We start from the raw sequence: 25947 nt of genomic DNA, 5'->3' as shown, positions 1-25947 counted from the left end.
GGTTTCAGCCTGAGTACACTGATGGAAATGGCAGGTTGATAGTCAGAGTCAGGTGTTGACATGGTATGATTGGTCAATCAAACTTGGTTCTATCAATTTTGATGAGCTGGAACCGCATTGTGACCCGGAACAATACTCGCGATATCCAGTACTCGCCCATGCAGTGTTACTGAATGACGCTAAGACTTGCAAGACCCTGGATAAGCGACGGCAGTTGGCACGCGATGCAGAGCCGGGATATAGATTGGTGGGGAGCTTCTATTGTTGCCTCGTCGGTATTGTGTGGATGGTGTTGCATTCTTCCAAATAGCCCGGGATCATTAGCGAACTCAAACGTGTGGGGAGCCTGTTAGAACGTTGAGATATCTAGACGTTGAGATAATCAGCTACCCTGACTTAGCATCTAGCTTGTGGATCGACACGTCGATTAGTAACTCGAGAGGAAGTATTCTCGCAGTAGGATCCGTTTTCTCATCCAGTCAAGCTTCGTATTTCAACATCGTAAGTTATGGTACACTTTTCATCGCACGACGCGCTGCCTGCTTTTCGTATCATCTTTCTGGTAGTGCTTATACACGAGCCTTGTTCATGTACGCGTTTCCAAAAGTCCACAGGCCAAAGGTCGCGAGAATGCTCAAACCAATAGGCAGCGGCTTGCCAGACTTCATTGCTCGAGGAATAGAGCTGCCAGCGAGGATAACGGAAGCAAGAAGAGCCAACTCAACGCCGTACGCTGCGCGGCTGTTAACACGGTAGCCACCGAGCATGTACTATCGTTCGTTAGATGCGCGCAAGGTGGTGATGCATGTGATGTGAGGTCATACCAGAAGTCCGACAGTGCATCCAGCGACGACCGATGGGATAGATCCAGTCCTCACATAGCCAGTGATACCGCCACCAGCAGTGAGAGCGCCCAGGATGAGAGCGATGTTTCCGAGAGAGCCCTGACCTCCAATTAGCATCCATTGCACACCATGACTCGCGCGTGACAGTAATTGGTGATCACGTACCATTATCGCGTCGTGTTCTGTTATCTTGTCGTGTGATTCGTGAAATGAAATCGGGGCAGTCGCGTGAATACGTGAGGTCCGGAAGAAATAACTGAGGATGTAGAAGTTTCTCGTAGAATGCTGAGAGGGAAGGAAGGCTGGGCCAAGTCCATGCCATGATTTGCGGGGATCCAAACGGACACCCGAAGGACACCGAACCGCCGACGCGGTCGGTCGTCGTACCCCAGAGCTCGGACCATCTACGAACATCTGGCCTCAAGCTATCCAGCAGCAGCAGCGACAGCATCACTACTGCGCGTCTTCTCCCAATTCCACTTCCAACACCAAAAGTCTCGACACACATCCTCGAGACGTCACGAAAATGGCACCGAAACAGCGCACCACCGCCCCAACCGGCGCCCCAGCTACAACCACAACTACAACAGCTACCCCATCAGCACCCGCTCGGTCAAGCAAAGCAAACAACACAGACGCCGCCGCCATTGCGCAAGGAATATGGAACAAATACGTCGACAAGACACCCCAGCGAACCAAGCTGCTCGATACCTTCCTCGCGTTCCTCGTTATCGTCGGTGCTCTGCAATTCCTCTACGTGGTCTTGGTTGGAAACTTTGTACGTCCTCGATTCTCCCATCACATGTCCAATTTCCACAATTCCTAGATCTGGAGTTTGATGAGAGCGAAAAAAATGTTATACGAATTACTCGCTAACGTACATGGAAACACAGCCTTTCAACGCCTTCCTCTCCGGCTTCAGCGCAACCGTCGGCCAATTCGTCCTCACAGCCTCGCTGCGCATCCAGACAAACTCGGAGAACAAGGTGCACTTTGAGAATATCTCGCATGAGCGGGCGTTTGCGGATTTCATCTTTGGCAGTTTATTGCTGCACTTCTTCTGCGTCAACTTCATCAACTGAGCGGCAGATTTGCGGCGTCGAAGAACAAACCAGGGGAAAGGAATACAACAGAGGAGGACACCAGGTGGAGTAACATCTGTGCGATAGGTTGACAATACTACAAAAGAGAGGTCTAGGAATTGGACATGTGTAAGAATAAGATGGACCAGATGAGGCATGGATAGCCCTGCATTTGGTGGTAGGATATATACAGCAAGGAATGTCCCGCTATATCACAAAACGACTGCCCCATCAATACAAGAGCAAGACCACAAGCGATCATTCCAACACTCAATCTATTTCACCACCCACTCCACCTCTCATTTATCCTTAGCATAATCCCCCAACCCAAATTCCTCCCTAACCGCCTCCCCCAGCCTCCTAATCCCCTCCTCGATCTTCTCCCCCGGCGCCGCCGCATACGTCGCCCTGAAGAACAGTGTATTGTGCTCTTCCTCCGCATCTGCATAGAACCAACTACCCCTCATAACCAGCGCCCCATGTTCAATAACGCGCATAAAGATACCCTCTTCAATACTCTCAATGCTCTTCGCAGGGTAACTAGGATGTTTCCGAAAGTCGACCTGCATCCAGTGGAACATACCCGCCATAGGAGGTTTCCAGCTCATGACTTCAGTAGGGAGGTATTTCGAGCACGCGGCTAGGATGATATCGCGGCGGTGTGTGTATTGCATACGCATGTGGATGAGCCAGTCGAGATAGCCCGCATGGCCCCAGTGTTCATCTAGCAATTTGAATAAGATGAGTTGGGACATTCCGGCAGGGTTCTGAGTAGATACATCTGCGTGTTTGGAATACCGTTCTACGACTTCGGCGGGTGCGGTAATCCAGCCGATTCGCGATCCGGGCGCGATTACTTTGGAAAAGGAATCGAAGCGGATTACCCGCCCGTCTGTGTCGATGGAGAGGTAGCTGGGCACGAGAGATTTGATGAAGTCGGCGTGGGATGCTGGTGGCGGGATGGAAGGCGCGTTGGCGCCGGTGTAGGGTTGCATTTGGAGGAAGTAGTAGGGTTCGTCTTCTAGGATGTGGATGTCGTGCTTTTGGCAGACTTTGTAGAGTGCGTGCCGGCGCTCCGCGCTCTGCGTTGCTCCTGTCGGATTCTGACCTGTTGGGACAGTATAGAGGATATGGGGTTTTCGTGCGCCGCGAGCTGTTTGATCCCAGTTTGTGAGAAGAGAGTCCATCTCGTCGGGTAGGAGACCTTCGTTGTCGATGGGGACGCCACAGACGCGCACGCCCATTGGTCGGGCGGTCTCAACAAAGGCGGAGAAGGTGTATTCTTCGGATAGGATCATATCGCCTGGCCGGGTGAACATCCTCAGACACATGTCGGTGGCGGATGTGCTTCCGATGGTCATGGTGCACTTCCAGTCTTGGTAGGGCGGGTCGTGTATCAGTTCAGTGTGCTCAGTCATGAAGCGGAGAAGTTGTGCTGAGCCAGATCCCTGGCCATAGTTGAACGCAGTAGCGATGTCGAAGTTGGATTTGTTCTCCGCGAGGTCATGTTTGCCTGCGGTGATGGTGACACCAGACTCTCTAGTCTCGGCTTCCGAGAAATGACCAATCTTGGGGACCTTGATCGATAGCTCTTCAAAGGGGAAGTACTCGCTAGATGGTAAACCGCCACCGAGGGATATGATGCCGGGTGTGCCAAGATATTTCGCTGCTTCTTTGAGAGAGTTGCCTTTCCGAATCGTGGCTTCCTTGGTCATGATATCTATTTGTATAGGTCAGCCATGTAGTCCATGTCGAGAAAATGCTGAGTGAAAACGGTATGAACGTACGACTCCATCGCTTAGCTTTGGGCTTATGATCGTGAGACTTGAGTCTGAAGTTTGCCGTGTCCGATGGCGCTGCCACGCCCCATTGAGCCGCAGTCGTCTTCTTTCTTCTTCCAAGAATCTCGTTGCTCAGAACCGGCGCGCTCAACGGGTTTGGGATAGTAACTCCAGACGTATCCGAAACCGCGGAGACTTCGACTGCTGAAGGTGGTGACATCTTGGTCTACGGTTCAACCTCGTAACTTCTTTGTACTTTGTCTCCAATTTTCCCTTTGTTCTCCTGACTTAACTTTCGACGCAACGTAGACAGTGATGACAATCTGTGGATGAGTCCACGGGTGGATTGAAGAGAGTTTGGATGTTTGAGAGTCCAAGCCTTTAAACCTCACTTGATCAGGATCAGCTATCAGCTATCGGTTATCGCACGCCCTACACATGTAGTCAGTCTAAGGCGTGCAGGTGGATCCCTCAGCCGCCAACGTGCATCATGCCTACCCATTCGGGTAGCGGCTAGCCACGGTCTGGGGAAGCGCAGCAAGCGAGTCCACCAGGAACACCTGCCAAGGCCATGCAGACACCTGTATAGCGTGAACCACGCGCCCTTTGCATGTACATTCACTGCGATGCGCATTCCTGCGTGATTGAGTCAATACGTATGTATTACGAACACGTACCGTGGAATCCGCATATCCAGAGTACCGCAAGGGCCGGACAAGAACGGATAGTTGTGAGGTAAAGCTACGTAAGATGCTGCAAGACATTGGCCAATCGGCGCTTTTATGGCAACCGCGCTGTCACGAGACGCGTTCGGAGCAACAAAGCCGTCGAAACCCGTGCTGAACTGACATCTGATGTTGGAATCAGCTGCCTTTGGCTGCAGTCTGTGCCAGCTAATATCGTATCCAGGGAATACTCACTGTTAGTCGAAACGAGGGCTATGAACTTGCGATAGCAATACATTGCAAAATGCTGAACAGAAAGTCTTGAACAGGAACAACCTGCTTGTAGTCGTCTGTGTCTATGATTGAGTTGAGTCGAGCTCTGGGCTATGGAAAGTCATTACAATGCATCATGCAATTACCCACTTTATCCACCTCAGCTTTTACGAGATGTAACTCCATCAGACATGCTATGACATGACGAAACGATGCAATAGTGTCGACCTGCCTCCACCAGGTATGCTGACAAGACCTCGACGCTCAGTCCCAAGCGGCGGTATGCAAAGGACAATGCACCACAAACGCCGTATATGCACAACCCCATATTAGAAAGATTATCGCAACGCTTACGTGGAATGGTTGGAATGACCAACGTGAGCACATGCGGGAAGCAAAAACAACAAACGCGAGTAGGGTATAAAAGAAATCGCAAAGGGCCAGTACAACACGCCCAATTCTACATTACCACACAGTTTTCGTCCTTCTCTTTACCATCCTTCTCTTTGCTGCCCTTCTCTTTCTTGAGCTTTCCCTTCTCGGTGGCGTTGTTGCTTGCTGGGACGTGCGACTGCCCGGATGCCGCAGCTTGGATGATGGCGAGGCGCTGCTTTGCCCGCTCGTCGCCGGAATCAGCAGCTTTGACGTACCAGACGTTTGCTTCTAGAGGATCTCTCCGGCAGCCAATGCCCATTTCTGTAAAGTATCCACAGGCATACTCGGCTTTTGGAAGACCTGATGGGATTAGTGGGCTGTACTTCGCGCTGTTATCGACAAACTTACCATGCTCTGCAGCTTTCTTGGCCCATTCGTACGCCTCATTCTCGTCCTTTTCCAGAACAGGTTCGGCACCGACCATGTACCAGGCGCAGAGGTTCATCATGGCCTCTGGGATATCGGCCTGAGCAGCGCAGTTGTAGTAGTGAACGGAAAGCGCAGCATCCTTAGGGCAGCGCAATAGGCCATGTTCGTAGGCTTCTCCCAGCTTCAAAGCGGCCAATGGGTGACCCAGTTCGGCAGACTGGGTAAACAGCTGCACCGCGTACACTTCGTCCTTGAAAATGTCGTCTCCGAAGCCCGTCTCGTGCAGCAGACCAAGCTCATAAGGCGCAATGTTGTACTGGAAGTCGGCCGACTCGGTGGCTCGCTTCAGCCACTTCAATCCTTCCCTGTACTTGTTCTGGAGACCCATATCGCCTGTCAAACAAGCCTTTCCGAGTCGTGTCGCAGCTCCAGGATGATTCTTGGACGCAGCAGCACGGTAAAACTGAACCGCCTTAGCGTAGTCCTTGCGGCAGCCCCAGCCAAACTCGTAGCAAAGTGCGGCACGGAACCCTGATTCAGCATGGCCGTGTTTGCTAGCAGCTACAAAGAGGGGAAATGCACGATCGTGGTCCGGCTTGTCCTTGTTGAATAGACCGGACGCGTACCCATCGGCGAGGTAGTACTGCGCGAAAGGATAGCTGCGGTCGGCTAACCTTTGGAGAATCTGTCGTGCTTCCTTCAGCAACTCTGTGGGGTTCATGCCGTGATCGACACCGCTATTCTCTGTCGCCAGAACCTCGCGGGCCACTTGTATCATGAACAGCGCAAACTCGTATTGCACGGCAGTATCCTGTGTCTTCTTGACGTTTGCCCGGTACATTTCCAGCGTCTTCTTCTCGTCGAGTAGGGAGGCATTCTGCCCCACAACGCCCCGTAGACCTGCATTGCCAAAGTTTGTCGCAGGAGCGATTTGCTGGTTGTACGGGAGATTGGTCAGATCGATGTAAGACGACTCCGGTCTAAAGTCGGGGGAGCGGCGGCTCGTTGATACGGGGCGGGCGTAAGGGTTTGGTGATCCGCTAGGTGATGGGGTTCCAACCACAGAGAGGCGCGGGGATTCTGTGCGACCTCGCATGTTCAGCTCTGAGCCGAGTGTGTATGCAGAGTTGGGTCTTGGAACCGTGCTGCGCGGGACTTGCAGCTCGCCCTCCTGCGCATGGCTGTTAAAGTAGCTGTTGCGCCCGCTATTATTCGACGAGTGCTGGGAGCCGCCATTCGGCGATTGTGCGGTCTCGCGGGGAGGATATGTTGCAGCCGGCGGGGTTGGTTGGCTCGGGTAGGATACGGGCCGGTATTGCTCTTGGGGAGTGTATATATGGTCCGCCTCGTCGTGTGCATTTGCGACGTCCATCTCTGCAACGTGCGAGAATCGGCTCCCGTACGATCCGTCGCTAATATGCAGTCGCTTGAAGGGAATGTCCTGTGCGGGTGGAATCGAGCTCCCCGAGAATCTGTGCTCAATGTCTGGAGTTTCTCGCGAGGGCGTTCTCGAGTGGCCGTCGGAGCTTTGGTTGAAAGAAGAGCCGGACTGTCTCGAGTCGCGTCCGCCTGCTGTGTCGTGGTGCTCGGTGATGCTGAAAGAGGGCGTTGAGGAGTGGCGCGCGGCGGGGGGTTTGCGCTGCTGGAAACCACTTGGGCCGTTCGAGGCGGGACGATGCGCGCTGTAGGCTTCTTGGTCGGCTGGAATGGGTGGCAATGCCCTGGATGGTGGTGTCGAAGCGACCTGGGACATGGCTAGAAAAAGGCGAATCCCCCTTCGTTAGACCTCTGGTTGCAGTCTTATGTCCGCCTAAGTCCTGACTCGCTGGAACGGCGGGGCTCTAAGATGGTGGTGCAGTCCTAGCGACAAAGAAATCCGCGCATGCGATAAGAGACCGTCTGCCGTGTGGATCCTCTCTACTCGCACAATTCACTGTTAGAACTTGAATTGCGGTGTGACGACGGGCTGGGATACTGTTCGCCAACCTCGGCCTCAGGATGCGCACCCTGGGATGATGATCTACGGTACAGAAAAGGATTAGACTTACAGGAAGCGGAGTGGAGGGTTCGCAGCTTCGGCACTTGGACCCTGAACAGAACGCGAACAGGTAGTCTTCTGGGTCAACTTGCAACCTGCAACTTTCGCGCCAACAGTTCTACGTAGCAGGCAAGGCAAGTGGGAGGTAGACGCTTTTTGAAACCCCACCCGATGCAGGCAGACCCTCGTATAGAATGGCGAATAGTGGACTGGGCGGCAGAGGCCGGCTCGCTGAGGAAGCGAAAGGGTGTGTGACTACAGTTGAAACACGAGCACTATCGATCTATTCGGCAAGAACCGAAAGGGGCGCAAGTAATCGATGGCGGCTCACGGGGAATATTGACAAATGTGGAGGAGCTTCTGCAAGTACATGGGCATGCGTCGATATTTGACTACTGGCCCCAGGGCTGGGCGCTGTTTGAGACACGTACGCAGTGAGTATTAGGAAGGTGGCGTCATCAACCATCTGGTCACTGTCCAAACGTGAACCGCAGAGTTTGCTCAGGTGGTCGGGCAGACATGTTGAGGCTTGACAGTACCTAGAGACTACTTATCCAAGCCACCGCTGCCTCCGAAGCTCCGCCATCGACTATCGATTCCTATACATGTGACAAATGCTAGCTAGGTAATGAGCCGTCCATGGCAGTCCGCGCGGGTGGAGCTGCCGCCCTGCAGGGCTCAGGATGGAGACATGGAAGAGTGTGGAGCTGCGCCTATGTGAATAGACCCTGACTCCACGCGTTCAGTCATTCAGCTTGACACAAAGCACAAGGCGTCAAGTGGAAATGCACTGCCAAAGCTCAGCGCAGGTCCACTCGTACATGAGGAGAAGGATGGGGCACAGTCCTTTTTATTTCAGGCAGCCTGTGCACTGCACGCGCGCGGTGTTGACATGCGGTAGTGGTAGTGGCGACCGCCCTTGGCGTCAATAGAAATAATGGACCGGTGGGCTGAGAAGCTGAACATCCCTTACATGAAGACCGCCGGGTACGTTGCGAGAAAGGGCGCGTTTCGAGTTAATGTTTGGGGATGTTGAAAAGGAGAGGTGAGGTTAGTGATAGGGAAATTGATAGTACGTCGATCCAGGGTAACCGTTTGGCTCCGTGGGCTGCAGGATTTGGTGCATGCAGGGGTCCGCTCATGTAGCAGCGTCCCTAGGTACAGCCTGAGGGCTCTGTGGTGTGACAGCGACATCTGTGGGGAGAGGCATGAGGATGGAGAGATCATGTAGTACTACTGCAGAGTATCGCCGAGGCAGACACTGGAAAACGCATGCCTCGACAGCTGTAGTCTCTGATCATCACGAAGTCAGAAGAGTTCCCGTGTTTATGTATGCTCTAGCGATGGCCTTGTGCTAGTGGCGGAACGAAAGCCCCAAAATAGCACCCCCCTGGCCAACTTCGCCCCCATCAGCCATCGCTCTAGCAACACCTATTGTATCGCCCGGGGTCTCGTCGGTTTTCCTCGTCGCTCGTTAGGACCGTCTTTCACTACAATACAGCACACTGCACACACTGGTTATTCCGGCACCGCACTCGCTCCTGCCGTAGCCAGCCATCACTCGTTGAAAACGGAAATTACGACCCACCGCCTTTCCACGACCTCGACCACCCCAGACACGCATCGTCCCATTCATGCGATCAGCAACCTCATAGAGCCGCCATACGTATTCTTCCCGGGCCGAAAAGGGTTCCGCGCTGCAGCCCCACTGTGTAACAACAGCTGAGCTCGCATCTTCACGCAAATGTCGCTACCACAGCGACCCGAAGAGTCGTCGCCGCCACGACGGGGCGAGCGGCGCCATGCACACCGCGACTCGCACCATCGCAGGAGAAGGACGTCCGACCTGGAGAACACGCGATCGCACGACCGCTCCAACAGCAAGAGCGGCACCCAATCCTATGCCCGCGCGCTTCCTTCACCCGGCACCCCCGTGCCCATGGAGCGTGATCCTATAATGCGAGGCCAAACCAATTCCACTGGGCCTGAATTGGGAAGGAAGCGCAGCCTCATCCGCCCCGAGCGCCAGCGAAACGACCCAAGCCACCCGAACTATCACTACCGCAAACACGCCCAGCGCATGGACGTCCACCCCTCGACGACCGGCAACGACCCTATCCTCGAAGACCATCTGGAAGCTGAAACGGTCAGCTCAGACAGTACCGATGTCAAGCCCCCACACCTGCGAAATGCCTCAGGCGGGGGCTACAATGACAAGCAGGCTCCCATGGACGACGGAGAGCCGCGGATACAACGCAAGTTGACACGGAGCGAGACAATGAAGGCGCGCGAGAAGCAGCGCCAGAAGGAGCAGGACAAGCTACGCCCACCTAGTCTGTGGAACGTCTACTGCGCCATCGTCACCTTCTGGTGCCCGAACGCTATCCTGAAGTGCTTTGGAAAGCCGCAGAAGGCGCAGCAGCGAGCCTGGAGAGAGAAGGTCGGACTCGTCAGCATCATCATGCTCATCTGCACGTTCGTTGGATACCTTACATTCGGTTTTACGGAAACCGTCTGCCCCTCTGGCGGCAACGCTCGTCTCAGGACGAACGAAGTCGGCGGTGGATACCTCATCATTCACGGCAAAGCCTATGATCTCGCCCAGTCCAAGCACCCCAGAGCCCGTGGCGTTCCCGAAGACGCAAACGTCCTGTTCGATCTTCCTGAGAAACACGGCGGTCAGGATGCCAGCTTCTTGTTCCAAAACGTCAACGGAGCCTGCAAGGGTCTCATCACTGAAAAGGAGAACTCTGGAATCCCCACAACCGGCAACGGAGACCTTGGCTGGTATTTCCCGTGCCGACTGTTCAACCAAGATGGATCGACCAAGCCCAACACCACCTTCTTGGAGTACAACGGTTACCTCTGCCACACCTCGGACAAAGCTCGCAGGGGCTTCTACAGCCTCCACAATGCTGGTGATGTTTACTACACCTGGGAGGACATCCGCAACAGCTCCAGGAATCTGATGGTCTGGGGTGGTGATGTGCTTGACCTAAACTTGCTCGACTGGTTCAACCGAACCCAGGTCAACATCCCACCTCTATTCGATGAAATCCGCCAAAACCCCGCTGTTCGCGGTGTCGATGTTACCCGTGCGTACTCGTCCAGCTACGAGAAGCAGGTAGCCCGTTGCTTCACCGAGACTATCAAAGTTGGCTCCATCGACACAGAGAGCATTGGCTGCATTGCTTCCAAGGTTGTCCTTTACGTCTCGCTCGTTTTCATCCTGGCTGTTGTCATGGCCAAGTTCGTCCTCGCTTTGATCTTCCAGTGGTTCATCAGCAAGAAGTTTGCTGCTACCAAGACATCTATTGGCCCCGCCGATTCCAAGCAGCGAAAGCAGCAGATCGAGGAATGGAGTGATGACATCTACCGCCCACCGCCAAAGCTCATGGATCCATCGTCCGGCTCTGACCGCAGCAACAAGCGTGGCAGTACCTTCTTGCCACAAACTTCGAGGTTCACCAGCCCCTACTCGGTTGACAAGAACGCAAAGACCCGTGCCCCGCCCACAACTATGACTAGCCAGAGCACAGCATCTCGTGTCCTCGGATCGAACGGTGGCATGTACAAGCAACTCAACGCCAGCCAGGGCACTATGCCCATGGATGGAAAACACAATGCGGTATTTACGGCACAGGAATCTCGATCTAGCCTACTCCTTTCCGGTAACACCGATACCAACCGTTACTCTAGCGTCGAAGGTTCCGGGCCCGCAGGTTTCACACACGAAGCAGTCGTGCCTCAGCCTCCTCCAGAGTGGCAGCCTTTCGGATACCCATTGGCTCATACCATCTGTCTTGTCACCGCCTACTCTGAAGGTCCCGAAGGTCTGCGAACTACACTCGACTCCATTGCTACCACCGACTACCCCAACAGTCACAAGTTGATTCTCATCATTTGCGACGGTATGATCAAGGGTCACGGTGAAGACTTGACAACGCCCGAAGTCTGTCTTGGTATGATGAGGGATCACGCGGTATTGCCCCACGAGGTTCAAGCGCACTCGTACGTCGCAGTCGCCAGTGGCTCGAAACGACACAACATGGCCAAGATCTACTCGGGTTTCTATGACTATGGCGAGACGACGCGCATTCCCGTCGAGAAGCAGCAACGTGTTCCGGTGATGCTAGTGGTAAAGTGTGGTACACCTGATGAGGCCAAGAAGTCCAAGCCTGGCAATCGTGGAAAGCGAGACAGTCAGATCATCCTCATGTCGTTCCTGCAAAAGGTCATGTTTGACGAGCGTATGACGGAGCTTGAGTTTGAGATGTTCAACGGTATCTGGAAGATTACTGGCATATCGCCTGATTTCTATGAGATAGTCCTCATGGTGGACGCCGACACAAAGGTCTTCCCTGACAGCTTGACGCACATGATCTCAGCCATGGTAAAGGATCCAGATATCATGGGGCTCTGCGGCGAAACAAAGATTGCCAATAAGCGGGATTCGTGGGTCTCCATGATCCAGGTGTTTGAGTAAGTGCATTTGCCGTGTCTGACAATCGCGCCACTAATCATACTAGATACTTCATCTCCCACCACTTGGCAAAGTCATTCGAGTCGGTCTTTGGTGGTGTCACTTGCTTGCCCGGTTGTTTCTGCATGTACCGCATCAAGGCTCCCAAGGGCGGTCAGAACTACTGGGTCCCGATCCTGGCTAACCCTGACGTCGTCGAGCACTATTCGGAGAACGTGGTCGATACGTTGCACAAGAAGAATCTGCTACTACTAGGTGAAGATCGTTATCTGTCGACGCTTATGCTCAAGACGTTCCCCAAGCGGAAACAGGTTTTTGTGCCGCAAGCCGTTTGCAAAACCACTGTACCGGACGAGTTCAAAGTCTTGCTGTCACAGCGCAGACGATGGATTAATAGTACGGTCCACAACCTGATGGAGCTTGTGCTAGTGCGAGATCTGTGTGGCACCTTCTGCTTCAGCATGCAGTTTGTTGTGTTCATCGAGTTGATCGGAACCCTGGTCCTCCCGGCCGCCATTGCCTTTACCTTCTACCTAAGTAAGCCCCCGTACCCCATCTTGAGATTCTGGCTTTGCTGACCACGTCCAGTCGCTATCGCTATCAAAGCCGCCATCCTCCACACCGAAGCTCCTGTCATACCCCTCATCCTGCTAGCGCTCATTCTTGGTTTACCCGCGGTTCTTATCATCGTAACGGCTCATCGATGGTCTTACGTCGCCTGGATGTTCGTCTATCTGCTGTCACTGCCTGTTTGGAATTTTGTGCTTCCGACGTATGCCTTCTGGAAGTTTGACGACTTCAGCTGGGGAGATACTCGAAAGACGGCGGGCGAGAAGACGAAGAAGGCAGGACTGGAGTATGAAGGAGAGTTCGACAGCAGCAAGATCACGATGCGCAGGTGGCATGACTTTGAAGCAGGTAAGGAACACAACTTCTCGCGATAATGCAGTCACTGACGTTGGGCACCAACAGAACGAAGACTCAAGACACCAGCGGCGACATCGGCTGGCGGATGGCCACCGCAGCAACAGCAGCAGGGATACGATCAGTACTATGATAATTGATTTCGCAATGAGGCGTCGCGTAGGAGCGGACTGCATATGTACTACATGATTTGCTGCATTCCTGGGGTGTTCGTTTTAGCAGGCAATTTCTGTCATGGTTTATGAGATGGTGGCATTTCCACTTCGCCGTCGGGGTCACGTAGGCACCTCGCACTAGTAATACATTCTTACGGCATGTCGTCAGCTCTCGCGAGACACGGCATACCGATGCTGAAATACCACTTTGATGAATGACCTCGCATCAGTGTTCCTGTGCTGTTTTGCAGTCTCAAGATCCGCCCTGTGCGCCCAGCGCCCCCGCAGGGTGGTTCGAGTTTCGCTGGAGCGATCTGTGGCGTGCTGTCGTGGAGTGCCAGCACCGTTGTCCACAGGCAGAACGGCAAGGGGAGACAAAAACGGCGTTCGAGCCACAGTCTGGGGAGGCGCGGTGGGAACAGGCGTCTGATTTGCTCCACGAAATAGCCGTGCAACCGTGGGCCGGCGCTCAGCACGTCACCCAGAAGATGCGCTTAGCGAAGCTGGTGTGCTGTCTGTGTCCCAAAAGAGGCCTGACAAGAGCAGATGTGGACGTGGGTGTGTAATGGTGGGTGGCCACTGCATTCTCGTCGCCGGGCCTTGGCTCCAGAAGGTTGTCGTGTTGGCAGTGCCATGTGAGTTGTATCACGGTGCGTGGACACGCCGCAGCCGCTTAACCCTGAGCGCCTGGTGACAGCGTGGAGTCGAGCAGCGTGAATACACAGATCTAACGTCTGGAGATCTGAGAGATGGTGGAGTCGCTAGTCAGGCTTGGGGGGTGGGCTGTCCGATCCCCCCGTGTTCAGACTAGAGGGCCCGCGGAGGAGGGCTCGATGGGCATATTCGACGACGTGGAGCGTGGCATATATATCTGACGGCATTGGAGCTTCAGAAGCCGTCCCGACGCGCATAGCCATATTCATGACCGTCACCCAGCCCTGCCCTGCAGCCCAGCCCAACTCTCCCGCAGCCAATACCCGACTGTGACTTGCCAGAAGCAACCCCACAATTAGCCTGGACGTACCTCTGTCGCATGCAGCGCCTGGATAGCCAGGTCGAGCGCCGAACGCGACCCAGTCAGCCTGCGAAGCGAAGAGCCTAGCCAGTCAGCCCCTGGGCCCTGGACTTGACTGCTGCATTCTGCCTGAGCCTATGCTTCGGCCTAGTCGCCTCCCCCACGCCAGACAAGCCTATACCTTGCGCCCCAACGCCTCTCTACAACTACACCAGCCGACCATTTCGTCGCAGACCCAACTGCCCCAAGAACCTGCCTCGGCGGCCCCGCTGCACTGGCTATCAGGCGGATAGCGGGCGTCGATGGCCAGCATGCACAACTGGCCCGCGCCACACTCCACCACACATCCCACAACGCCGCCGCACGCCCACCCGTCCGCTGGAGACTGGCCGCACTCACCCAGCGCACTGGCTGCTGCTGTGACGCTAGCGACCCTCTCCGACAACAGACCGCCCGATGACGACGAGGACGACGGCGACGACGATGACGATGGTGGGGGGATATCGCTAGAGGACTACCAGCATTTCATGGAAGCCATGCCCGAGTCGCATCAGGCAGGAGCAAACAGCGACGATGGGGACCCCTCGCTGGATGAGGGAGGCACGATAGAAGACATGTTTGGCTTCGGGCCAGTCCATCCATCCTATGTCACATACAACGCTTTCGACATGTTTGCAGGCTCCAGCATACCTCAGCACCACACATCCACTACACACTTCATTGCGCCGGTCACCATAGCAGGCAACCTGCCATACGGTACTGACCTATTACTTGAGCCACCGCCAACACTCAACGAACCGCACCTGAGTATACAGGACCGGGCGGCCTTTTGCCCCATTACGTCCTACTTCCACCGCTTCTACGGGCAGTGGAAGCCCGGTGTTGTGCCTGGTCTGGATCTCATCCAGCTGCCAGATTTCATTACCCGAGAAGATCTCAAGGGTGATGAGTACGATTACCAGGGAATAGATTGGACCGCCCGGAAGACTACTAGGGCTTCGGTACGGAGAGCAAGGTCGCAACATGAGCGTCAGCGGGTGTCTCATAGTGTGAAGCAGGTTCGCAAGGTATGCATAGTACGAAGAAGTGTTTTCTTGCTCCAGCTACTCCACACCCTGAAGAGATTACTGTGTTCTACAGGACCGAATGATGGAGAACACGTACATCCCTCCAGGGTGTGGTATTCTTGGGGGACAAACGAGCTTCTTTATGTCTTATGGGGTTCACTGGCTAACTCATCACAGCACGTCCATTCAACACCCAACACAGACAGCTTCTTCCAGTTCCGAAGGATCAATACCAGCCCCCGTGCCTTTGTACCTCACTTCCAGCTGCGGAATGTTCTGACGGCCACATCTCGCAATGACGTCTACTACGCAAAAGGCCATCAAGTTCTCCACACAGACGCTGAAGGCACATCCGAAGACGCCGTCGTTGACCTGAGCAAACACCTGGCTCCCGATGCATCGATCACCACTATCGCTTCCCACGGCGACGTACTCATCGCCGGTGCTTTCGAAGGCGAGTACGCCATCACCAACCTCTCCTCAACCCACGGCTCGCCCTGCACGTTCGGCCGCACCACCGACTTTGCGACCGACACAAAATCACGCATAGTTAATCACATGCACCTCTTCCCCTCACGGCGAACCTACACCCCACAAGCCGTCCTCTGTTCCAACGACCACCGACTCCGCGTGCTCGACTGCGGCACCAACACCTTCATCCACTCATTCCTCTACCCCGCAGCCGTCAACTGCTCCGCCACCAGTCCAAACGGACGCATGCGCGTCGTCGTCGGCGACTTCCAGGAAACACTCATCACGAACGCCGAAACAGGCCAACCCTTCGAAACACTGAACTCACACACCGACGACGCATTCGCCTGTGCCTGGGCCGACGACGGCATCCACGTCGCAACCGCCGCCCAGGACTCCACTATCGTCATCTGGGACGCGCGGTACTGGGAGAAGCCCCTCGCCGTCATGAAGAGCGAACTCAGCGTCCCGCGCTCCCTTCACTTCTCCCCCATCGGCTCCGGACCCCGCGTCCTCGTTGCCGCCGAAGCAGACGACTTCATCAATATCATCAACGCGCAGACGTGGGAGTCAAAGCAGACTTTCGATTTCTTCGGCCCCGCGGGTGGTGTTTCGTTCACACCTGATGGACAGTCTCTTTTCGTTGCGAATGGAGAGAGGCGATTCGGCGGTATCATCGAGCTTGAACGCACGGGTTGGGCGGACAAGACAGGGAGGAGGGGTAGTTTCGATGACGAGATCCGCGATGAGATCGTTGTGGATTGGGTGGATGATGAGGCGCTGGACAGCGATGGAAGGGTTCTAGCAGGAGATGTGGCTAGAAGGAGAAGGCATGTGGACTTGAGTGATGTTATCGTATAACATCGCTTTGTAGATGTGAATCAGCTATTTGGTATCTTGGGTGGGAAAGAATCTTTTGGCGTTTTTGTCTTTCTGCGGAGATGGACTAGGAAGATACCACGGATTGGGCGGTCATTGGGCGGTCATGGTTGGGTATTTAATCTAGCATCGTAATTATCACCAGCATCTTACATTTTAAGCGAAGCTAAGGCTAAGGTTATTAATTAAATCTACTTATAAGCCTTTAATAGTTTCTCTTTATTACTTCTAACTTACTTATAAGCTTTTTTATAAAATTCTATTTACTAAATAAATATAATTAGTGCCTTAAGCCTAATTTAGAGTTATCTTTATAGTAAAAAGATATTAAAAAATATTAAAAGGTATTAAAAGACTCTAAGCTAGTCTTTTTTAGAACTACTAAAATAATTTTAATATTAATTTAGATATTACTATAGTAATAAGGTTATTACTAGCTTATAAACTAACTCTATACTTACTTATATAACTTTCTAGTTTATACTATAACTAGAAATAACTAGAAATAATATAATATATAGTAATAAATATACTACTAATAAAACTTACTATATTTATTTTATAGCTATTAACTATAACTATAATACTATTTTTATTCTTTAATAACTATAATATAATAATAATCTTTTATACTCTTAATAGCTTTAGTAAAACTCTAATACTACTATTATTTATATAATAATATCTATCTACTAGAGATAACTTATAAATACTTTATTTTTATTATTTTATCTCTTATTACTCTTTTTAAAAATCTTCTTTAAAATATACTATTATAAGTAAATATAACTCTATATTATATAGCTAAGGTATAGCTTTAACTCTATTTTAATTATATATATAGTAAGATATATATAAATAGCGTCTATACTTAGTAGAGAGTACTTAATTATTAGCGTATTAATAAAATTCCCTAGAATTTTAGTAATATATAAAGCTTTAGCTACTAAGTAATTTATAATATCTAGATCTAAATTATAAAAGAAGTACTATATCTTATTAATAAAATTATTAAAAGTAAAGTTTTAGTAAAAAATAATAGTAGAATTTGCTTATTTTATATACTTTTATAAAATACTTATAAAATAATAACTATTAATAGTTCTAGTAAATACTATATTATTAGTAAAGTAGACTTTAATAGTGTATATAATAGTAGTAGTTATAAAAATAATAAAAAAAGTTATAAAATTTACTATAATACTATTTTTTATAATAATCTTAAAAGAATCTATAAAAGTAAATAGTAATAGTAACGTAATTTAAAGAAAAGTAATTAAATAATAATAAAGTAACTTAGTAAAGCTCTAGTAAAGTAGTAAAGTAATATAACTAGTAAAAGATTAGTTTTATTCTTATAATTACTAAAAAGACTTATAAATTATTTAATATACTAGTATAGTAATATATCTTTAGATTTCTAAAAGTAGTAACTTATTATTATAGACTAGCCTTAGAGTTAGAATATACTAAGTGTTAATAGAATATTATAAGACTTAGAACTTAAGAGACTATATATAGAATCTAGAGGTTTATATAGTAAGTCTAAATCTTACTTATATCTTCTCTATTCTAGCCTAGACTTAGATAAAGTTTAAAACTATTATATACTTCTAAACTTACTTTTATTATATTAGTTAGAAAAGTAGTATAGTATTATAAAGAATACCTCTACGCTAAGATTATAAGTCTAATAAGTAACGCGTAGAGGTAGGTCTATATATATAGAGTTTTTAAACTATATAAAAATTTTACTTATATAACTTCTACTACGCCTACGTATAGAGTTATAATAACTTTAAACTATATCTAGACTAAAGTTATATTATAATTTTTTATAATTATAATATAGCTTTTATTTAAGATCTTACTTATACTTTAATATAACTTACCTTTATTCTAATCTACTCTAAATTCTTTACTTTATAACTTTTATACTTACCTCTTTTAAAAACTTATTAGTTCTAAACTATATCTATACCTTTTATTATAAAGTTTTATATTATTTTTACCTAGCTTATAGCTCTAGTACTATTTACTTTAGCTAGTTCTCTTAACGCGTAAAATAGTAGCACTAGTATTACTACTACTAGTGCCTTTAGTAGCTAAGATCTAAAAAAGCTAACTAGTCTCTCTAGATATAGCTTCTTCTATAACTCTAAGATAAAAGCTCTAATTAGGTCTAGACTATACTCTAACTAATATATAATAAAGTAAGTAGCGCTGTATAAACTAGTATAAAGTTAAGAGTAACTTTAATAACTTTAACTTTACTAAGACTAACTCTAAGAATTATCTATATATTCTATATATTACGCTACTCTTCTAGTTTAGAAAGTATAAGTATAAGCCTAGTACTAGTTTATTTTATTTAGGTTCTTTTAAAAGTCTAGACTATAAGCTAACTTCTTCTAAGCTTTTTATATTCTTTTTATAGCTATTATAAAGTAAAGTGTACTTTATATATACTTAAGTTCTTTATTAACTCTAAGCTACGCTGCGTATTCTATAATTAGAACTACTATATTAAGTAGAGTACTAAGCGTAGAAACGCTTATATTATAGATCTAGAAACGTATAGTACTATATAGCCTATAACTAGAACTATACTAAAGTTTATACTACGCTTTTATATTCTCTACTACTACTTTAAATTAACTTTTACTATAGCTAAGTAAAGCTCTAGTCTAGCTACCTTTTATAAACTCTCTACTTAACACTAGTATAAGGCTTTACACTTATCTAATAACTAGATATCTCTATTTAATCTCTCTTAGAGAAATATAGTTATTTCTATAGTATTTAGTTATAGCTTAAATAATTTAAATAATTTTATACGTTTTATTAGTAGCGCTCTAAATATTATTAGTAGTTAGTTTTAGTAGTAGAAAAATATATTTAGTAAAATTATAGTATAAGCTCTAACTTTCTCTATACTATCTATATATTAACTTTTATTAGAACTAACTTCTACCTAGTATGCTCTTAAAGCACTACTACTAAGTAGACTATCTACTTTTAAGTAGCTCTAGTTTCTACTACTAAGCCTACTAAATTAATAACTAGTCTAAGAATAAATATAACTTAGATAATAAGAAGTATAAAGTTTCTACGCGCTGCGCTAACTACTATACTAACCTCTTTTATAACTACTCTTAAACTACTAAAAATACTACCTACTATAGTTACTATTATATTAATATTTAGTCTAGCGCTATTTCTTTTCTAAACTTAAGCGTATAAGCTTTTTCTACTATATATAAGTAGCGTAGTACTTTTAGATATAGTACTCTAGTATCTATCTCTATATAGAATTCTTTAGCGCCTTATATAAATATAGTCTACTATAGCACTAAAGTTTATAAAAATATTAAGTAAAACTAAAATAAGCTAATAGAGAATTTTACTAAGTAGCTTAGTAACTCTAGACTAGCTCTAGACTCTACTTTATCTACTAACTCTTCTACCTCTAACTAACTCTAGCGCTATATTTTAATATTATCTAGCTAGTCTATATCTAACTCTAAGTCTAAGACTAAATTAGAGACCTACCTTTTCTAAATTTTACTATTATTAACTTTTAGTAGTAATACTCTACGCTAAGACTTTATTAAGTAAGAGACTCTTCTACTACTATATAATAACTATTCTATACACTACTATATTAAAAGCTAACTTATTTTAGAGCTACTTTTCTAAAGCTTTAGCTACGTCTAGAAGTAGCTTTTATTTAAGAAGAAGCCTTTTCTACTTAAAAAAAATCTAATTTTACTTAAAAAGAATCTATAATAGTAGCTAGAGTAGAAGTTTTCTAAAATTAAAAAGAAGATTCTAAAGCTTAATAAGTAGTTTAATATAAGTAGTAGTCTTTCTAATAAGTAGATTTATTATAAAATAGAGAATAACTAAGTAGACTCTATATACTTCTAGTCTAGGTCTATATAGTGCCTATAAAGTTACTATTCTTAAGATTTATAGTACGTACTAGATAGCGTAAGCTAAAGGCTATTAAATTAACTTCTTTATTATAGGCCTAAGGCTAAATTTATTATATATCTTTTCTTTTCTTATTATAATATACTAGTCTATTATAAAAATACGCGTCTTTATATTTAGCTTTAAAATAATCTAGCGCCTTAGTCTTAGAGAGTTTAAGTAAGTTAATCTATATTAGTATAATATAGCTAGCCTACTTTACTAAGGCCTTCTACTAGCTTTAACTAAAAGCGTTTTTTACTTATAAAACTTTCTCTACTATCTATTTACGTAAATTCTTATTATTTTTATATAGGTCTACTATAGGCTCTAGTTATATATTTATTAGTAGCTAGCTTAGTAGAGAATCTACTACTACTTACTCTACTAAATCTATATAGATAGTTTTATATAAGTTTCTAAGTAGGTTTAAGATAACTATAAGAAAGAATAGCACTACTATTATAGCGTACTTTACTTAAAGCTAGTCTAATTTCTTACTAGACTAGTTTATCTTAATATTACGTATAAAAAACTATACTCTATTACTAATCTAGAATTACTCTATAAGATAGCGTAACTAGTTTATAGCCTTTTATTACTACTACTAGATAAAAATAATTATAGCTTAGGCTAGATTAAGCCTAGACTTTAGATACTTTATAAACTAAATAGCGTAGCTCTTAAAAGTGTATATAGACCTCTTCTAAAGTAGAACCTACTATAGCGTCTTTACTATATATTTATTAAGTAGTAGATTTAAGCTAACTTTTATAATACTTAAGTTATAGTTATTTAAAGTAAGTTAATACGCTAGAAAATAATTAGGCTAGTTAGTTTGTTTAAAGTTTACTATTATATATAGTACTATCTATATCTTCTAGTTTATATACTCTATACTTCTATTAGTCTAAAGATAGTATAATATTAAGAGTAGCTAGTCTACCTTTATAAGCTTATATAAAATAGTCTAGAAAGCTTCTAACTAGTTAAAGCTATAGTCTATAATAAGAGCTAAGAAAAATCTATAAAAACACTACTAGTAGTTATAAAATACTTACGTAATATAGTCTAAAGCTATAGAAGAAACTACTTCTAACTAGATAAATTTTAATAAGTAATCTATAATAACTAAAAGATACTATAGTAAGGTTTTATTATAAGCTAGTAGTTCTATTATAAAGTTTATTAAGATTTACTACTAGTATTTATCTACTACTAGAATAGGCTATAATAGCTCTTAGCGCTTCTTCTAAGAGAAGTAGATAGCGTAGTAGTAGTAATTTCTAATATAATACGTAATATTACTTAATATACTATTCTAGTAATAGTTTTAGTATATATAGTAGAAAGTAATATTCTTCTCTAAATACTTTACTAGGCCTAACTTATAAGCTCTCTAGATTACTATTATAGTAAGTAGCTTCTAATTTAGTAGCTATAAAACGCCTCTCTAAAGTAGTATACTATATATACTAATAGCGTAGTCTCTAATTTACTAAGTTATATTAGCTTTAAGTAAAAAAGCTCTTATACTTAAATAAACTACTTTCTACCTCTTAATATAGCTAGAATTCTCTACTAGTATAGTATTCTATAAACCTTATATATAGAAGTTAAGAAATACTAAAAAGCTTAGTAAAGGTATATTCTCTACCTAAATCTAGGCTATACCTACTAAGATCTAGATAGATATTATAACGCGCGTTAACTAGTAGAAATTCTCTACGTAGTCTTACTTATAGTAGCTTAATATATTAAGATATACTATAAGGCGTCTAAGCTAATAATATAATATATACTAGAATTTAGAGAAGTACTCTACCTAGTAATACTATTACTTACTAAAGTTTTATATACTAGTAAAGTACTTTAGATTCTTATAGTTAGTAAGAACCTTAAAAGGCTTATATACGCTAGTAAGCTTAGCTACTTATACTTTAAAGTAGTATACTATAGTAAGTAACTTCTTATTATAAATAGTATAGTTACACTTCTTACTTATAAGAGCTACTAAATAGTAAGTAACTAAATATAGAATACCTCTAATATACTGTAAAAGATATCTCTTTAGAGTAACGTCTAAGTAGTTTATTTTAATAATTATTTAGTAAGAAAGGTTCTACTAATAAAAAATAAAGTCTATAATAAATATAGACTTTAATATTTAGAAAGCCTAATTCTCTTTTAGTCTCTATTTAAACTAGGTAGCCTTTTTTATAAGTTAGTAGAGAAGAGTAGCTACTTTAGAGAAGTTAGAGATAAAGTTATAATAAAAGTTTATAAACCTAAGAAAACTATATATATCTATTACTATTATAGGCGCTTACTAGTTCTAGACTATCTAGAGCTTATCTAGGTCTAGATGTATAGCGCGCTCTACCTTAATAATATAACTAAAGTAGTAGACTTTCTTTACTATAAATATACTTTTCTTAAAGTCTAGGTTAAGTTAAGTATTATATAGTAGAGTTAGAACCTATTTTACCTTAGTAAAGTAGTTAGCTCTACTTTCTCTAGAGTAAATTAGAATATTATTAAGATACGCTATTATAAAATTACCTAGTGCTTTCTTTAGCGTACTATTAATATACTACTAAAAGAATATAGGTATACTAGTTAAGCTAAAAGAGTAGATAAGCTACTTAAATAACCTAAATTAGGTATAGAACGCTATTTTTACCTTATTACTATTAGCTATATATAGCTTATAGAATATAGTATAAATATTAACCTTAGTAAACTAATAAGCTTCTAAAAGTATACGTAGCGTCTTCTTAATTAAGAGTAGTAAGTAGTAATTTATAACTATAATTTTATTAAAGCTATAGTAGTTAATATAAAGATACTAACCTCTAGAGGCCTTTTTTACTAAAAGAACTAGTAACCTAGTAAAGAAGAAGCTAGTCTAGATCTACCTTTTATTAAGTAGGTCTATAAGCTACACGCGTAGCTCTAGTAGCTAATTACGTAATATTAGATATAAAAGGCTTTATAGCGTATTCTACTTATAGCTATATATATTTATAGATAAGTTAATATAATAATTAAAGTAGCTCTAGTAAAAGAGTAGCTTACTAGCTTTATCTTTATTAAAGAAGTTATAAAACGTAGCTAACTTAGGTAGTAATTTACTTAGCTTAGACTCTATAAAGAGTTAAATACTTTCTAATAAAAAATAGAACTAATGTAAAGTATAAGTAAAGGTATAGATACTTATAATAAGAACTACGCCTTTATACTTAGAAATACGCGCTCTATAACTTACTACTTTAGCTACTTTCTTAATACTAATTATTATAATCTCTAGCTACTTTAGAGCCTAATTATACTTATATACTACTATCTCTCTAGTATAATCTATAGTAAGAAGGCTCTATAAGACGTTAAGAATAATGCCTTTCTAGCGTATTTATAGCTTACTTAAAATAATATTATAATATAAGTTTAGAACTATATAAATAATAAGGTAAGTTAGCTAACTATTAATATTATACTTTACTATAGCTAACTATAAGATAATAGAGTTTTATAAAAGATCTACTACTTAGCGTAGTAACTATAAAGTTAATTTAAGAAATTAGATACTTACTCTCTTAGTAACTACTTTATTAATTACGTAGAAATATTTACACTCTAAGTTAACTAATATCTATACTTACTTAGCGCTTTTTAGAAATAAAAATACTAAAAATAGGCTTTTATCTATAAACTAGCTAATATTAACTAAGTAAGTATTAAGACTATATATTAGTAACTTCTCTACTAATATAACTATAGTTTACTTCTAAGCTAGACTCTCTCTAAGAGTAGTTAGTTTTTTAAATATACTTTTTCTTTATCTAAACTAACTAATTATATTATAATAAAGCGTATTATAGCTATATTTAGGTATACTCTTATATAGTAGCCTACGCGCCTATACTATATATAAATACCTACTATCTTATACTTACTAAATATATCTATAGAAATCTAGTTTTTTTAGTTAAAAGCTAGACTATAATAGTCTTAGGCTTTGCCTAAGCCTAGGCTAGAATAGAGAAGATATAGGTAAGGTCTAGACTTACTACACAAACCTCTAGATTCTATATATAGCCTCTTAAGTTCTAAGCCTTATAATATTTTATTAATACTTAGTATATTCTAACTCTAAGGCTAGTCTATAATATTTATAAGGCTTCTTTCTTACGCACTATACATAAGTTTAGAGATAGACTAGCTAGACTTAAAGAATAAAAATAGCTAAAGACGCAACTTTATAAGCAATTCTAAACTAACTATAATAACTAACCTAAGACTATATAGAAGACTACGCCTTATTTTAGATACTCTAAGTCTAGAATAAATACCTTACTTAACGCCTTAAGGCCTTAAGTACGTAGTTTAATACTACGCTCTTTCTTAGTAATACTCTATAAAAGAGAAACACTACTTCTACTATAGAGGTACCTATTAGTAGTTTTAGCGCTAGTGTAGACTTTCTATTTTCTTCTTCTCTTCTACCTATGTATATAGACAAGCGTAGGCCTCTTTAGATAGAGAAGCGCTTTAGAAGTAATAAGGCGTACTTCTAAGTCTAGAAGATAATAATTAAGCATAAGCTAGTAATAAACTAAGAGTTTCTAGAGAATAGAAAGTTATAGTTTATATTTATTAACGCTAAACTATTACCTATAGTCTAGTAGTAGGTTGCTTTATACTTTAAGATAAGTAGGTATAGTACCTAGAATCTACTAGAGTTTCTTAACTACCTATTATTCTACTATAGCAACGTCTATAGTAAAAAGCAAGCTCTAGTACGCCTAGACTATCTACGCTAAAGAAAGTGTTAGTTCTTTATAAAATTCTTTATTACCTTTAGCTAGACCTTAGCGTAGGTAGGTAGACTCTACTAGGCTAATAAGTATAAGCTAGGCTAGCTTTACAACGCCTTAAATAATTATATAAGAGAAGTCTCTATAAACTAGAGCGTATTACGTACTAACTATAACGCTATAGTTCTCGCGTATAAGGCTATTGTAGTTAACCTTAAGATAGTAGAGATAAAGTCTACTTAGAGGTTTTAGCTCTATTACTCTATACCTATAGCGCCTTAGAGGTAGAACTATAATAGTAACGTTTATATAGTAAATATAGAGGTAGTAGACACTGCGTCTAGAGGCTTTTATAGAAGTCTAGCTTCTAACTAAAAGAACTAGATTTCTATAGATATATTTAGTAAGCGTAAGGTAGTAAGTGTCTATATATAGTATAGGCGTGTAGACTACTATATAAGAGTATACCTAAACGTAGCTATAATACGCTCTATTATAATATAATTAGTTAGTTTAGATAAAGAGAGAGTATATTTAGAAAACTAACTACCTCTAGAGAGAGTTTAGCTTAGAGGTAGACTATAGTTGTATTAGCAGAGAAGTTACTAATACGTAGCCTTAATACTTACTTAGTTAATATTAGCTAGTCTATAGATAAGAGCCTATTTTTAGT

The 25947-nt window shown here is 43.8% G+C and overlaps 5 protein-coding genes across 5 annotated transcripts; 3 read left to right on the top strand and 2 right to left on the bottom strand.

The window, feature by feature from the left end:
• Positions 1-1371: 1371 nt before the first annotated feature.
• On the top strand, positions 1372-1927 carry J4E83_006291 (uncharacterized protein; the record flags this gene model as incomplete). The annotated part of the gene is made up of 2 exons (XM_049333205.1): positions 1372-1623; positions 1739-1927. The coding sequence occupies 2 exons, from the start codon at positions 1372-1374 to the stop codon at positions 1925-1927; spliced, it is 441 nt and encodes a 146-aa protein (XP_049187895.1).
• A 299-nt stretch (positions 1928-2226) lies between these two features.
• Positions 2227-3642, bottom strand: J4E83_006290 (uncharacterized protein; the record flags this gene model as incomplete). The annotated part of the gene is made up of 1 exon (XM_049333204.1): positions 2227-3642. One exon carries the CDS (start codon positions 3640-3642, stop codon positions 2227-2229), a length of 1416 nt encoding a protein of 471 aa, XP_049187894.1.
• Positions 3643-5106: 1464 nt separating this feature from the next.
• Positions 5107-7203, bottom strand: J4E83_006289 (uncharacterized protein; the record flags this gene model as incomplete). The annotated part of the gene is made up of 1 exon (XM_049333203.1): positions 5107-7203. One exon carries the CDS (start codon positions 7201-7203, stop codon positions 5107-5109), a length of 2097 nt encoding a protein of 698 aa, XP_049187893.1.
• Positions 7204-9427: 2224 nt separating this feature from the next.
• Positions 9428-11974, top strand: J4E83_006288 (uncharacterized protein; the record flags this gene model as incomplete). Its single annotated transcript, XM_049333202.1, is given in 2 exon segments — positions 9428-9434; positions 9453-11974. 2 exon segments carry the CDS (start codon positions 9428-9430, stop codon positions 11972-11974), a joined length of 2529 nt encoding a protein of 842 aa, XP_049187892.1.
• Positions 11975-14548: 2574 nt separating this feature from the next.
• Positions 14549-16464, top strand: J4E83_006287 (uncharacterized protein; the record flags this gene model as incomplete). Its single annotated transcript, XM_049333201.1, has 2 exons — positions 14549-14557; positions 14587-16464. 2 exons carry the CDS (start codon positions 14549-14551, stop codon positions 16462-16464), a joined length of 1887 nt encoding a protein of 628 aa, XP_049187891.1.
• Between the last annotated feature and the right edge of the window lie 9483 nt (positions 16465-25947).

The sequence above is a fragment of the Alternaria metachromatica genome, assembly GCF_023757995.1.
Source record: "Alternaria metachromatica strain BMP 0045 chromosome Unknown scaffold_13, whole genome shotgun sequence".
NCBI classification, from domain to species: Eukaryota; Fungi; Ascomycota; class Dothideomycetes; order Pleosporales; family Pleosporaceae; genus Alternaria; species Alternaria metachromatica.
The sequence above is the reverse complement of the archived record's forward strand: the minus strand, read 5'-3'. Positions and strand labels throughout refer to the sequence as shown.